Source organism: Lycorma delicatula, chromosome 1, assembly GCF_047948215.1.
Source record: "Lycorma delicatula isolate Av1 chromosome 1, ASM4794821v1, whole genome shotgun sequence".
Taxonomy (NCBI): domain Eukaryota; kingdom Metazoa; phylum Arthropoda; class Insecta; order Hemiptera; family Fulgoridae; genus Lycorma; species Lycorma delicatula.
In genome coordinates this window covers 235,995,811-236,012,926 of record NC_134455.1, presented here as the reverse complement: position 1 = coordinate 236,012,926, position 17,116 = coordinate 235,995,811, and the positions used below count along the sequence as shown (strand labels likewise).

The 17,116-nt window shown below is 31.5% G+C and overlaps 1 protein-coding gene across 1 annotated transcript in view; it reads right to left on the bottom strand.

Annotated features, from left to right (window-relative positions):
• The window catches only part of LOC142317783 (uncharacterized), a 28,699-nt gene extending 25,486 nt beyond the window's left edge, over window positions 1-3,213 (bottom strand). Inside the window, exons 1-3 of the mRNA XM_075354333.1 lie at window positions 3,072-3,213; window positions 1,650-1,783; window positions 509-845 (exon numbers count right to left, since the gene is read on the bottom strand). Of these exons, the coding sequence (XP_075210448.1) occupies window positions 509-845; window positions 1,650-1,783; window positions 3,072-3,213 (613 nt within the window). The remainder of the gene's footprint in view (window positions 1-508; window positions 846-1,649; window positions 1,784-3,071) is intronic.
• Window positions 3,214-17,116: the final 13,903 nt, after the last annotated feature.

Here is a 17,116-nt window from a genome sequence, read left to right as displayed (position 1 = left end):
TTTACTTAGTTTTGTTATTGGAAGTTTAGTTATACAGCAAAATGCAATTTATCCGATAGTTATATTTAAAAATTTTTTATGTTTGGGCAAATACAAAATAACAAAAAATAAATAATAATAATAATTTTTAGAACCTTTTTTTTTTTAACTAGCTTCTTTGCTTAAAAGATACAAAAAATCCTTTCAAATGTGAAAGAAACGGGTGAGTTACGAAACTGTCTTAAATAGAAAATCTATTTTATCAATTAAGTGTACTAAATGACCGAGATACTGTTGTTACAAGTTGAAATAAATAATAAAACTTGAACTGTTTCTCATAAGTATCATTTCATGGGACGTTTATCTTATAATTTCATGATAAAGTTTAAGAAATTTAGTGGTTATGTAAAAAGAATAATACATATATTTATGTTCTTGTACACTGAAAGTGTAAAAACATGCATTAGTTATAAAAAAACTAACTTCAAACAACTGAAAAAATGTCATGTTTATTTTGTTTTTATTTTACCTTGGAATTTTGCTTTGTAAATCTTGTGGAATGCTGTAGCTGGAACAAAATCATGTGGTGCGACTTCATAGAGAGCTGGAACGACAACACCTTGAGTAGTTGGATGGTTGAGGACTGCAGCTGTGAAAGCATAAGCAAACTGCTGTGGATTGAACCTTTCTCTGGCCCAAGCGGCGGCTGCCTTAAATGTATTAAAGTCTTGTGAGCTGTAGAAAAAGTGGAAAAGCTGTGCTACCTGGTTTTGATGTTGCTGGCTGCTTGGTGTAAAAACTTCGTTCTTGGGAAGGAAATTATTTTGTGCAAAGTTGTTCAAGAAATAATTTACAGCAGGCTGGTTCTGAAAAATATTGAGAAATTGATAAGAATATTAGAAATATGGAAAGTAATTGTACTGCTACTGCTTTATCTTTATAATACTCGAGTGTCTTTTCAGAAGCTTTTGCCAGATTTCTAATATTTCGCCTTTGTACTTCCTTTTTTACAATATTTTATAAATTTTATATTCATGTCGATCATCCAAACAGTATTAAAATTAAAGAATAGTTCATGAAAATGTTCAGTTAATTTTTAAGAGGTCTAACTAATTTCTTCTTCATTACAGCGAGTAGCTACTCATTTTGTAATGTTTCATCTGAAGTTAGGGTTCATGTTTACGTTAGTAGAAGTTACTGAGAAACTAAACTATACCAGTAAATATTGTTAATTTCACTAATACAGTATGCTAATAATTAATTTATTCAAAAATCATAAATTTCATTCAAATGTATTTCTGTTATCCCAGCAAATCTAACGGGTGTTGGTAGTGTAATAAGTAAAATGTTCAACGTATTATCGAATTGCCTTAAATATATTTCATGATAAATATTTTCTGAATTTCACGGGATAACTGAAATTTGTGGTAAATATGTGGCATTAGTTGGTAATTCTCTTTGCCATCTAAAAAAAAATTCCTTCATGTAAATTATTGTTTTATAACAGTTACTTACAGGCGTTCATAAATATCTCTTTATTTTTATGACCATTAAGCTAATATTAAATGATTAACACTAGATGTCTATTTTAGATAAATGTTAGTTATGGAAAAGAAGGTAAAATGCATTTCTGTCATTGAAAATATAAAGTTATTGCACAAAAATCTTACGTAAAACCTGTTGATATTTTGGTACGGATTGAAGTTCCTTCCTAGTTGAACAAGTTCTGGGTAAGGATTGCTGTACTGCAAGTTGGACAGAAGTTGTAAAACGGCGAATTGTTTTTCTAAAAATTGGTAGTTATCTGTAAGAAAAAGATAAGTAAAATTAAATGATGTAAAGTTATTAATGTAATAATAGTGTCTTATTTACCGTTATTTTATTCTGAAGGAATTTTGGAAATCTTTAGAGTGATAAAATCTAATCCTTCATGTGTGACTGAAAGTGGTTTTAACTTGAAATAGACGGCTCCATATCACTGACAGTTACAGCGTTTGTAATTTTCGGACTCATTTTTTAATCATTCACTGAAAACGCTTTAAATAAGAGATCCTTACCTAAAGATTACCCTTAGATAAACGATTGTGAAGGATAATCTTTCCTTAACGGTCCGAGAGTTCTGAGATTGAATTTTTGTTGGTTAAGTTGAACTTTTAATTTAAATTCATAATCTTTCTTGTAATGGCTTATGCAATCTAACCCCTACTAACTAATAATCTAATTACTACTAACTAAAATATAACTACTTATTCGATTTATAAAACATTTTTTGATACATAAAAGTACATAAATATCTCAAAAAAGATTTCACTAAGATCTTATTATCAAAACTTTTAAATATTTTAAAAGTATTTTTTAAAGATATTAAAAAGTGAGTTTTATTCTTGATAACTTAATTTTTTATATCGAATCCTGGTCAAACCGGTTATAATCGTAATTTTGTGGTTGTCTCCTTCGCCAGATAAAGGAGGAGATTTTGTTTGGTGTGCCAGTCATGCTGCTTACTAACAATGAGAATAAACAAAATTATTATTCTGATTTCTTTGTACCGCTGTGCAAGGAGATTTTGGTCAGGCCAGCTATTTTGTCATCTATCAGCTGCCAATAGCTGACAACGTTTACGAAATACTACTGAGAACATGTTATGGGGTAAAAGATCATAGATTATGATTAATTGTCGCTGTTTTGCTCTGAACATACAGTTTATTATAAAAAGGATGGTTGACAACTCGGTAAAAAATTATAGCATTGAATTAATGTGTTCTGACTAAACGACATTATTGCTAAGATTAAAGCGATGTCCTTAGAAAGTATCAATTTAATAACTAACAATAATTTATCTTTATTTAGTAAATGCGATAATTTTGTTGAATATATACGTCACGATAATCAAATCCCATAAGCTCTGAATTTTACTTCAAAGTAAAAATGACATAGGAGAAATTCGTAACGTTTACATTATTGAACAAGATTTGTAGATTTATTTAAAGTTATTATTTAGCATATAGTAAATTAACTAAACTTAATAGTCATGTAAGTTTAACTTCTAATTTTTAGTAATATAATTATTCCTAATTGTATTCGTTACTTACCTTGATTGTTGTTATTGCCATTGTAATTGTCATTGTATTGGTTGTTATTATTGTTATAACCGGAAACATTTTCCTGTTTTGGCGGTAAAGATGCTGCGGTTAGGCTGAATAGCGCCAAAAGTAGAACTGCCGAATACTTCATGATGACTGAGACATCCTGACCAACGTGCATCAGCCCTTATATACATTGCAAATTTGGTGTACCGTGACCAGATCACCTTATTATAGATATTATATGACCTTTTTGACACGCCCCACGTAAAGAGATACGAGATAAGAGATAATTCCCAAATCGTTGCCGCATAGTAACATGCGATAATTACGTATTTTTTAATTTATTTCATATTTTTAATTTTACAAATTATTAAAAAAAACTCATAAGAAAACACTATTCTGTTTAATTTTTAGAATTTAAACATATGTGTCCCACCGAATTTATTTTCTAAATTATAAAATAAGCACTACCTGTATGGATAATTAAAATTTGTAGTAGTAATAATAGGATAATCAATACTAATAAATCTACAGCCCTTCCTGAAATTTTTAATAAATTGATAATTACTAATATTTGATTAGTACTGAAATTAATAAGATATAAAAATGAAGTAACTTGATTTATAAATTCTGAAATATGCAAAAAAAAAAAATAAACTGGGCTAAAAATTTGCAAAGCATTGATTTATACAGTGAAATATACAGTTACACGTTATAACAGTAAATTATACTACGGTCGTTACAGTCTCTGTAAATTATTTCCTTATTCGTTCTTCATATTTTCGTTTTCATGGGTTTTCCATTTTGTTTGAGTGATTGGTTTTCTATCCTGCAACTAAGTAAAAATTGTTTATCCTTTGTTGAAATTTAACTTTACCTTTGTTAATCAAAGCTCTCATTATATAATATATATATATATATATATGTAATATATATACTGCCTCATTTATATAATATCTAATATAATAATTTATATATCATACTCGTATAATAATATTAACCATATATATAATAACTGATTTTTTTTTAGATAAAATTTAAATTTAGGAGTTAATTTTAGAGGAAGCCATGAATCAGGTATAAAAAAACTTTTTTTTTTACTTTATGTTTCTGATTCTTATCTTCCAGTTAAGTGTTCTTAGCAAGAAATAGCAAGAAACCAACCAAATCAGAAGTTTTACTCAGGGTAGTGTGTCCTTGCTCTAAAGATTAAGTTCTTTCAATTTCGGAGTATCTCACGTTCCAGGAGTGAATCCCAATCAGTCTCATTACTTTGTCAGCGTAATTCACAAATTAATTTTTCTCGAAAAAAATCAGGGTTTTAAATAATCTCTTAACATAAAATATTTAATTAGGAAATTATGTTTCTTAAAATTTTGGTTACCTTTTTTAAGAAAAATTTTCAACTGATTAGAGGAAAACTAATTCTTTACTGCAGGTATTGGTTTTTTCAGTGAAAAATATATGTTTAGAGAATAAAGGTATTGTCAAGTTAAGTTAACTTAGCAGAATTTTTAATTCATTTTGTTGAAATTATCTGCTATCGTTAAGAAACTTACAGGATGGTGATTTTCAGCATTCAGATTTTTATCTTCATCGTCTGGCTAGTTTCGTTTAGAGTTTTGAGAATAATAGTTAGCGGAAAATTGAAAAAAAAGCTAAATGAAAAGCTTGGAGAAAAAATCTTGTAAAAAACTGAACTTTTTAATTTAAAAAAATAAACTTTTCGTATAACATTTTTTTTTAGGAATTACACAAGCTTAGGAGGTTACTTATTTTAAGTAAATAAGGTCTAAAAGACTTGATAAAACTGAAAATCAGATAAAAGACCTGAAAATATTTTAAAAAAGTTTACATTATTTTTTAAATATTATGAAACTTATAAATGTTCAATCTGTAGAGAATGTCATTTTCTTTTGTGTATATAGTTTTCTTACGTCCAACATTAACTTACCGAAAGTTTTTAACAGTCTCATTTATTTATATTTCTCAAAAAATAATAAAATTTTAATTTTGTGATTTTCAGACATAAAAAGTTTTAACTACGAAGTTATTTTTAACCTGCCTCTTGTTGCCGGCTTCGTTTCAAATGAATTCAAAGGATTTAAAACTGAAATCAGTTGAAGGACTGTCGGTATGTTCATTAGAACTGCAGTTTCTATAATATAATTAACTTTGTTATAGCACCATGTTTTTTTATGAAATTGATTTATTATAAAATAAATTAATATTTTCTTATATAATCTTTCATAAAAAATATAAATTTCGTAACGACAACCTGAATCAAATTTTGTAATGAAACTCTTTTAAAATCTTATTTCAAAACTTTCTCAGTCGTTGCCATCTTCAACGTCTGGCGTTGCTATTGGAATAATGATGTCAGCTATGTTATTATTGGCGATTTTTAGGAATAGGTGAACAAATATTTAGAAAATGGTTGAAAAGTATTTCCAAAATACTTGTTCAGTTATACTGTACCATTCATTTAGTATATCGTTGTTGTGTTTATATATTTCTTGATCTTCGTCCGTATTTAGATTTGATCATTTTTGTGTACGTATACAATAACAAGGTTATTCAGTACCAAGGTGGAATTTCAATATTGGGAAGTTGCGATTTTTATCTATGCGGGAGTCGGAAAATATTTACTTAATGCTGTTATAAAGGACCAGATTTATTATATCTTTGTTTAAAATTGCGGTCGGTTTGATCCACTGACAACATTGTGCAGTCGGTAAAGTTTAATTTACGTATTCTAGGGGCATTGTTTATTTGGTGATTGTATCCGATAGTAATGATTTGTTTTTATTTCTAAAGGACTCATTATATCTAGATTTTTTATAATTTCACGGCTCCTTTCTCTAATTTCTTGTTTATATGTGTATAATATTGTGAAAAATTCTTTTATATTGTCAACCTTTATTTTTATTTTATGAAGTATTTTCAGTGAATGATGTTATAACCAATTGTGTCTATTTAAAGTCTGAGTTCTTTTATGTGGTTTTTAGGTGGTGTGGATAGTTGAGGAGTCGGATCATACTTTTAAAAGCAGATAATTTATATATGTTTTGATCGTGTTATGAATGAAAATGTCTGTCAATATTGGTTTTATGTATATTTTTAAAGTGCGATTTTGATGTTTTTTTGTGATGTTGAATTTAAGAAAATTTATTTGTACATTGTTTTCATATTCAGTAGTACATTTAATTTATGTGTATTTTTTTATGAATATTTATTTACAAAAAATTAAATTGTGTTGCTTAGTACAATGTAATGATGAGATCAACGCACTTTTGTTGTAGGTAGATTTATAAGTTATCAAAAGATTTCAAATTGGATGTTGCAAACGGAAACACGAAGGTAGGCCATCAAGCTGTGTACTTATAATTTTGTGGTGCATGTACTTGTAATTTGATGTAATACTTTTATCTAATAATATAAATCTTTTTATGAGTCCCGAGATGTGCTGTTATGGTAGTAGATTGTGGTTTAGTTTATTTTCGAGTGAAAAGAGTTTTTTCTGTTTCTGGAATGTGTGAATGTGTTTAATTTTATTATGCTCGAATGACGCTAATTTGTGAATTACAGAGTATGTTGATGGTTTTTATTTTTGACAAAGTATGTACATAAATTTTTTATTTATTTGTTTTCTGGTGGATTTTTCCTCGTCGGAGGAGTTTGTAAGCAGTGGTATTTTAATAATTATGACTATATGTACAGAAACGTTGGAATTGTGTATTTTTATTTAGTTAACAGGCATTACATATACTTATATTATCAATTTTAATTTTGTTATTAAATATTATTTATTAACTTCTTGATTACAATTCAAACAACTAATGAATAAAGGCGCAAATCAACCATCAATGAGTGTACTGTTAAATTCGAGGTAATTATTTCACATTAAACATTTTTTTGTTGTTTTTGTAAGTTTACAATTGACAGTCGTAGCTCTGTAGCGGCTGCGTTTAGAGAAAAATTTCCATTATAAAAATGTCTTAAAATAATATTTTCTTCCCAAAAATGTAATAAAAACACGAGTTTCTTTTTTAAATAATGAAGTTGACCACCATATTGGTAAAAGAGCGAAGATTTCAAAAATTGTATTTCTGTATTTTTAATGTAGGGAAATTTTAGGAATGGTTCCCCGATTGAAGTCTTTCATAAAACTTATAGTCTCTGAGATCCCAATGGTGAGTGGCTATCTTGAGTTGATCAGTGTTTATTATAAAGCGAAATATATTTCGCTTCGTTTTCTGTATAAAATTGTGCAAATGAGTAAATCATGTGGTGGCTACATGTAAGTTTGTTACTCTTTTGATATCGCGACGGTTGTTACATGGAATTTGCCATCATAATATTCTACGATACGAGATTAAATTATCTCAGCAAAGTTGAAAGCTTTATTACAACTTAGTATCCGAACTCATATGATGATTTCAGACATATTTCTTTTTTGAACTGAGGTATAAAAACATAATGAACGTTTTCTCAATAAATGGTTATTAGTTTTTGTTCAAATATTTCTAAGCAGTTTAACAGCAATATGTAAAATTAAAATTGCTCATTTTTTATTTTAGCTAATTGTTCTTGAATTTAGTTAAACGAAATAAATTAATCTACATTTTCTTTATATTATGCACAAATAAAATAAACAAAAATATATTTTGATGTTGGATCAAAATCAGATGAAACTATTACTCTACTGCTTCATATGTGCATAGTCAAACTGACTAAAATCTTCCTTAATACTTTACTACGCTGCTTCCTCATCAAAATTACGATAAATTCTGAAAAGAATTTTTTTGAAGGAATACTTCTTCAAGCAGAAAAATATTTATATAAAATTTCAAATGCTACGTGTTTCGGATTTTACTTATACGACTCATTGACTCATACGACTCATCTGGTTGATGTATATTGGATTTAAAATTTTTAATTTTTTATTGTTAGGGTATTTTGTCAGTACTGTTGGCTATTATTACATACATGACTGAAGCTATTGTAAAAATGAAAATTTGCAAGTTTTATTATCCGCAGATAAATATATCTATGTGCATATAAAAACCCCGGGAAAGTTACATTTGTAACCGTTAATTCTGTTCGTAATATTTTTACTGGTGAAATTAAATACATAGTAAATATATGTAATTACTCGTATTTCAAATTTTTTAATTTTATTTAAATTTACAAGTGAAAGTACAACAATCATTCAGATATAGTATTAAGTATGCCTTTCCCTGATTACAATACTGTTCAAAAAATATTCTGTGGCAATGAGAAAGTTTCAATTTGCATTAATTTCTCGCCAATTCACAGATTTATTTGTTCAAGATTGAAAGTGATACGTCTTAAGTGAATCAGAAGTACTGCATTCAAACGTATGTTTTGAAAATCAGAAAAAGTTCACTCCAGTATCACTACGTAAAATCTCAGAATCGGTTAAATAAATTTCTAGACTGTGAAGAAAAACTCCAGTTGATGTGAGAAGCATTAATGAATAGAAGCTAAATAAAACTAAAGAGTATATGAAATTTCTGTGATCGTGCGCAATGCGGCCAACAGGTTTAATGAAAGAGAATGTTATTTCATAAAGTTCACGTTGAATCTGGGTGAAAAGCAATCCATTTGTTGAGAATGGTGATTACAGATATCCTACACACCTCTCAATCTGCAAAGATTTAGGCAAAGTGGTTGCGTCGAAGTGTATATATAGATAGAAATTTCACTAATATCGAATTAGACGAGATGGTTTAATACTCCATGTACATCTTTTATAACTCCAAGTGTTAGGTTATATCCATGACACGATGCACGTATCTACAGTGATAACTTTGAGATCATGTGTCATTAAATTTTACATACATTACTTTTTAAAAAATTATAGTGGAATGAGTCCACAGATTGCCTTTTAAAATTTCTAATTTTTTTCCAGGTCGTTGTACATTTATAATTGTACTAACGGTATACGGATAAATTTATTCGGTTTACTTGTTGAAAAATCTACCGTAGTAGTAGGTACTGTTAGTATCTAAAGCTAACCTTATTAAAAGCCCACTTTTAACATGGCTGCGTTTTTTATCTTTTCTTTTCAGAGAAATATATTTATGAATATTTTTTACAGTTAAAAAAGGGTTTTTCACTATCAATTTCTGTTATAAATTAACGGTAGTTTACATTTTTGGATAATTTTGAAATATTTATTAACTTTTTGAAGATAATGACTTTAATACAATTATTATAACTTCTAGATTCTAATACTAGCCATTTATAGCTTTCACATCAACATCCCACTTATATTTGATCATTCCTTAGCTATTTTATTCTCTAGTATAGCAAAAATTATAAGGAATCACATTTATGATTAAGAATTTCCTAGGTGCTTAAATTCTGAGGCGCACGGGAAGGTAATTTTTGTCATTAAATTATACAATTTCAACCGTGTACAAGGTTCTTTTCCTAAAAGAATTTTTATTCGTTTTATACTCATTTTATTAAAAATATTCATCTTTTCTACCTTGGTTACATAATAGTCTGAATACCGGAAGCGTTAGATCTGTTAAACTCATAAGCCCAGTTTGATGCTCTTTGAATGTTGTGGGTTATTTCTTTGGAATATCATTGTTTTGAATTTTGTGCTGCTCTAAGACCAGGTAATTTACAACCAACTGCATCCTATATAGTATGGTTTCCTGTGTGGTGATTTGATCATAAACAAATAATAATGCACTGAGGTATCCATTTCTAATTTCTATTCCTTATTGTATAACATCTGTCTTTCAGGTTCTTTCATTCATGTAATCAGTAAACAATTTAATGGCGTAATCTTATCTAATTTCTTTGTTCTACTTCATTTAAAATTATTATACATTTCAAATGTATCTATTATTAGTTTTACATTTTTACATTTTTACTTGTATTAAATGTTTAGGGTATGCGGCCTCCGTGGCACGAGTGGCAGTGTTTCGGCCTTTCATCCGGAGGTCCCGAGTTCGAATCCGGGTAGACAAGGCACTTTCACACGCTATAAATCATCCTAATCATCCTCTGAAGCATTACCTAACGGTGGTCTTGAGGTTAAAAAAAATAAAAATTTAAAATTTAGAGTAACTTCCTCTGTATTTATCCTGAGAAAAGCTTTTTCTTAATTCACGAAAATCATATGTCTCTCTAAATCATACACTCGTAATTTCTAAATAATTACCTTTAAGCCTTAAATTTTCTCCATGCAGGATATCACTCAAAGAAAATCTGATTTTTTTCTTTAGTAAACGTTAGTCAAAAATAGTGGGAAAATTTTCATTGATTTCTTTACTGCAATTTTTTTTATTAGCATTTTATAAACTGACAATCCATTCTGGATTCGGAGAAATACAAAGTGGATTGTTTTTCTTTTTAATGAATTTTTTTTTTAAAGAATTCAAAGTGGAATTGTTCTTATTTTTTAAACAAAGAAGTTTGCTAATAATTAGCCAATTTTTCTTATCCAACAAATGGGTTTTTTATTTATTCTGATTTGTGTTTTCGTTTATGGTCGTCCGTTTACAACTTATCAATTCTGCTTGTTTATTCCTTTTCCTATCGTTGATTATGAAAATTGTTTTCTTATTTCTGGAAATTTGAATTATTCATTATTTGCTGAAATAAAACGAATTATATGGAGTTTGCTTTAATTAGAAGTGTTGAGTGGTAGATAAAAATAAAGGGCAGCGTAGAAATATTTAGGTTTTTCCGAAAACCGAAAATCAACCACTGATAGCAAACAAATCAACACTTAGTTATCACATTATATCCAGCTTTTCATGATTAGACTTTTTATAAATAATGTTATGTCATTTATAAACATATTTGCTTTACAAAACTGCACGATACTTTGTAGATCGTTGATAAGCATTAAATACTAATGGGCAAGATTGAGTGTTGGGAAACCTTAAAAAACGACTTCACTCCGAGAGAGTAAAAAAAAAAAACAGAAAGAAAGAAGATAGGACAACAGATAGCTGTTGAGATCTGACGTGTTCCCTTTTTTAAGAATAGGCTACTACATTTGATGCTACTACAATTGAATAATGCTACATTTGTGACGCTACTACATTTGGATAAGTGAGGGACTTTCCAGTTCTAAAAAAAATTACCAATTAAAAAGCTGGAATATGAGATGGCTGCATTAAAAAGAAAGAAGACAATTTTATCTCATCCTAGAGCCGTAGAAATATTATTGTTTTCCATAAATTCAATTACTACTGACTCTGGCACAGAAATAAGGGATATTAACATATTACTAGGAGAAACGTTACTTGCCGTAGAAACGGCAAGTAACTTAATGATTTAATCTTTTTAAAATGAATATTTAGATTTTATACAAGTTTGGTTCTAAAGGTAGATTTACAGTTTACAGGATGAAGATTCATACACAACATACTAATAAAATCACATATATATTAATGCAGTTAAACAACGTGCCAGTTATAAATTCGAGCCACAAAGCTGTTCATTAAGCCAACTATTGCAAAATTGCTTTTTGTGAGAATTTTGCTATAATTTTCTATAAAATTTTATTTGTATTCAATTCGCATCTGTGGGAATTTATGACATGAGCTGCTAAAAACAAATTTCGATATCTGAATAGGTGTGAGAGAATAAAGTGGATTGCCTCGGGACTCGCTGAGCCAATAATGTATTGATTTAATGGGAGAAACGTTTCACTTCCTGCTTCAAGGACGGATTTTACATGTCTTTCACATCTACCAAGATTTGAAAATCCCCGCAGCCACACCCCCAAAAATCCTATTATTACGTCAACAAGATTGCCGCAAGCATGTTTTCTAGTTCTACTATTTCTTTGTATATTTCTACAACTTTTCATTTGATTTTACATCACCATTAGTGAAGTAAATAGTCACCGTTTTAAATTTGCTTTTTTGTTAAAGGGTTTTAAACATTTTATCACTGAAGTAATTTGTTCTAAATAATTCTTGTAATAGGAACAAACTATTATTAGGTTTTTTGAAACCTTAAAACATAAAAGTTTTGTTTTTGAAACTACCATTACAGTAATCTTTCAGCAGCTAAAAAGGAAATATTTTAATTGTTGCTGCATTTGCACAATTACGATCAATTTCAAGTTATAAAGGATAGTATTGATTTTACATTTCTAGTTCTTGGAAATATAGTAAATTTATTTCCAGTTTTACAAAAAATTCTTGCGCAGAACTGCGCAAGAAGACCGACTTTTCGTTTTCGACGCCCTCACTATTTCGAAGTCAGACACGCACTGATTTTCAGAGTACTACGCATCACATACGATTAAAACAGAGAGGGTCAACTTAAAAAGCATATAAATCTTAAAACTAGCTTCTTAATAAATTATTAGTTCACATAGTAAAGAATTCGTTATAATTTATAGCTCAACATAAATATCTTAAATCATACATAATTTTATACCGAACATCTGTATGAGAAAAGTAGGTTTTTATCCAAATATCAGTATGAGCAAATCCACAACTTTTCAAAAAATTGTTATCTCACAGAAAGCCGTTTGTTGTCTCTAACAAGATCTCGAAATTATATATTATATATGTATGAGAATTACAATGTAAGTGAATAATATTTTCGTACTCCTCATATCTCAACATGTAAAGAAAATCCAATTTCACCCTTCAATACACCATGCGACTAAAAGTAATACTGTAATTTTCTTCGAAAAGTCTGTAAAAAAATGTACATAGTAATGATAAAAATTTTCCATTCTGAAAAGATTTTTTCAAAAAAATAAAAGCAGAATATTTGTTAAGCTCTTGTAAATTATTGTTCTCCAAAGAGAAAAGAAAATGAATTACAAAATTTGTTTTTTAAAATTTCGAAAATAAACCAAAAAATTATTTTTGGTGGTGCAAGTTCTCTCAAACAGGAAGAAATTATTACTACAATTGCTACAAACAAGAAATATTTGTTATATTTTTTTTTAGATAATCCCCAGAATTTTTTTTGTTAAGGAAATTTACCACATAGCATGATGAATTGCCTTAAAGAATAAATTCTTACCTTGAAGTTTTGTTCAACCCACTGAATTAAGTTATAAATTATGATTTCAATCTCAAAGAGCATGGACGCCGAGAATTACTGATAGTTATTCCACTGTCAGTCTTTGTATGAAATTGCTGCTGAGAACAAAAATATAAAAGAAAGACAGTTTTTATTCAATTGGTTAGTATTGTTTCAGTTAATTTCCGATGTACCCTACGGATTGCTGAATAATAATATATCAATATTGTTGATATTTATGAAAAACAAAAAATACTTCAAAAGGCTGAGTAAATTGGACAAAGCTCACATTAAAAATTTTAAATTTTGTAAGTAATCCTGTATCAAACATCAATATGAAAAGAGCAGGTTTGTATTCAAATATCGGTATGAGCATATAATTTTTTTGAAAAATTATTATCCCACAAAAAGCAGTTTGTTGTCTCTAACAAAACCTCGGAGTTGATTATATGTATACATATTTAAAAAATTTTTTTTTGAGTGTTTAGTTACAGAATTGTATTTTTGAAACCATATCTACTGTTAAAATATGAAACCATTGATTTTTGAAAATATTAAAAGAGACCTCAAAATAGATAGATAAATGCTTGATGATGTTGTTTTATGTTATTGCAAGCAATGTCATGTTCTTAATTAGCTTATAATATAACGCATAATCTTGATTATCTTATGTATCAACTGGTTAGCGGAAGTGTCATATTTTTTATAAGAAATACTGTCCAGTGTTCGTCGTCGACAAGGATTTTGAAAGATTGAAAACGTTAAGATTTCTTATAAATTTAATCTATTACTCTAAAAATATATAAAATAGTAATAATTATATATAACATCAAATAGTAATTCAAATAACAAAAAAAAACATTATTAATTTAAATGACAATTAAACCAAAAAACTTCGAAATACAGTCCGATTAATTAAAACTTTTGTAATGACTATTAGAAACTAATACTACATTAACAATAAGATAACAAGAGAAAAATCTAAATTTTATACAGTTCACTTTTTGCAAGTATTATTACTATTGCTATTTACAAAATTACTACCCTACACTTACGAATGAATAGAATACTGTAATTTTTACTCCTGTTTACAATTAATTTTCCAAACTGCTTATTGTTTTCAACCACTGTCAAAAAAGTTTGTCACTGTCAAACTACCGTTTGCAGCGGTAGTAGATGGTTTCGAGGCTTTGGTTTCTAAGTCCCAGGAGACGAAAGTCCAGCCTAAGGTGGTTCAGGCCCCAGCACAGCCCAGGCACTACGTTGATATGCTGCGAAATAAACGTGAAGCCAGCAAGGCGGCTAAGAAGCTGGGGGTCTCGTTTGTGAATAAGGTGGAGGGCTCGAAGGCTGCGAGCAAAGAACTAAACCGAGATTTCCGGGCTGCCCTTCGTGGCGACCGGAATCAGCTGAAGATTATGGAGATGAAGGAGACCAGCAAAGGGCTGGTAGTTGTTGAGGAAAATAAGGAGACAGTTTGGGTCATTAAGGAGTCTCCCGCAGTTAAGAACCTTGAGGTGAAGGTAGACCGCAAGCGTCTGAGAAGGCCCCGTGTAATAGTGTATGACATCGAATGGAGCCTCTCCGATGACGAGGTTCTGTTTCTCATCCGAGAGCAGAACACTGACTTGGACAAGGCTTCTTTCAAGGATCAGTGTAGGCTTGTCTTCAAGCGTGATGCCCCACGGTATCACGGATTGTTTGAGTTAGGGGCTGGTCTCCATCAGAAGTTCGTGTCGGAGGGACGAATCTTCGTAGATTTCACGTTCTGTCGCGTCAAGGAGAAACTTAACGTGCAACAATGCTTTAAGTGTTTTAAGTTTGGCTATAGGACCAAGTTCTGTAAGTATGCGTTGGTCAGCGCGCATTGTGGCGAGGAGAGCCATAAGCGTGAGGATTGTCTATTCACTATTTGTGAATAGTAAGGATTGTGGTATTACTTGAGAGCTGTTGAGATGTACTTTAACTCTCTCGATGGTTAGGTTCGGTCAACTTGATGCCCAGGGAGCCTATGAAATCCAAATTGAGTTACGTGAGTTTGTTGAGAAACGAATCATCGATGCTCTTCTTCTACAGCACCCGTATGTGGTTAAGGGTGATCTGTCAGGTTTTTCAGGCTGGAGTAAGTTTTTCATTGGTGATAGCAAATCCGCTGTAGTTGCAGGAAGTCGATAGATAGTGTCTTCATACGGTAGGCCTTTGACACGCATCACGTCGTTGTTAAAAATGCCGTGAATGGTTTGGACCTGGTCGTTGTTAGTTCGTACTTTCAGTACAGGTATCCCACTGAACAGCATTTGGAAAGATGGGATAGAATTGTTAGTTTGGTAGCAGGTCATCCTATTCATATAGGAGTTGATGCAAACGCCAAATCGCTTCTTTGGCACAGACCTTCGCCGGTGCAGTCGGTTAGCGAAAGCGATCACCGGCTAATAGTTTTTTATTGGGTAGATGGGCTGCGCGTTGTCTTTAGGGGTGACGTTCCTGTTTACCAGGGGCGCTTCCAGTACGGGCGGGCGGATTGGCCAAAGTTTTCTAACGTTCTTGCTGACAGGCTGCCAGTTTTTGCTCGAAGTCTGGATGAGGTCCCATTAAACGACCTGGCAGAGAATTTCCCTTATGCGCTAGTTGAAGCCGCTGAACACTCTATTCCCAGAAGTACGGGTCGAGTGAGAGTAGCTGGATGGTGGACTCGGAAATTGACTGCGATGAAGCGAACTGTGTGCCGGCTCAGGAGAGCGTACACGTGCGGATGATCCTGATCGGCGTGCAGACTTGATTGCGGATTATCCTTGGAAGAGGACCGAGTATTTTCATAAGGTTAGGTCTTCTAAACGTGATTTCTGGCGCTGTTTTGTGCAAGAGCTGGGGAATAAAGACCCGTGGGTGTTGTTTATCGAGGTCTTTGTCATAAGTGGAAAAAATACATTCTTCTGTCGGCTCTCTTGACACAGGATGGTGTTTTTATAGATAAAGATCGTGTCCTCACTCATCTGAAGGACGATCTACTTCCAGATGAAACCGAGGTTGGTGAGACCTCTTATCATCGGCGTGTCCGAAGGGAAGTTGTTGGTTTTCGCTCTAAGATTATGTCTTCAGAAATTACTGAGGTGGAAGTCCGTCAAGTAATTTGTAACCTGGCTACGAATAGAGCCCACGGATATGATGGTATCACGGTGGAGCTCCTTGTTCGCAAATTGCCCGTGATTGCTGATCCTTTGACTAGGGTTTTCAGTAGGTTTTTTGCTGGGCACTTCTCAGCGTGCTGGAAACGTGGTGTGTTGAAATTGTTCTTCAAAGGTGGTGACAACGATCCCACTGTAATTTCCTCTTACCGGCCTCTGACGCTCTTGCCTGTACTAGGTAAGGCTTTTGAGAGGGTCTTGTAATTCCGCACTTATTGTAGGTTATGTTGTATCCATATGCTGATGGACGACCAATATGATTTCCGCCCAGGCAAGGGCACAGAGGACGCGCTTCTTAGGGTCATAAATTTGGCTTCAGCCAGCGATTGCAAGAATGTACTCGGTGTCTTTCTGGTTATATCCGGGGCGTTCAAGAACTTGTGGTGGCTCTCTGCCTTGTTTCAACTGCAGCAGCGTGGATGTACGCTAAACGAGATTAGGACTCTCTCGAGCTATTTCAGCGACAGAACTCTCGTCCTTCGTGACGGCAGTTCGGGTTGCTGCTGGTCGAAGGCAATTCGCGTGCCATGATAAAGCTCAGAGCGACACAGGTATGTATGGTGTTAAGGTTGTGACGTCTTCAGCATAAGATGGTTTTCAGTGAGGAGAAAACCACTCTGACGTTTGTCAAGGGTCATCTAGCCGCAACTCGTCATCCGCGGGTTGTGATGGACGGTCTTCCGATTAGATATGTTACCGTTCAAAATTACCTGGATATTATTCTTGACGAGAAGCTTCAATTGAAGTAGCACCTTCAGGTTATAGAGAAGAAAGCCATCGATGTCTTCTTCGGTGTCTGTAGAGTCATCCATTCCGATTGGA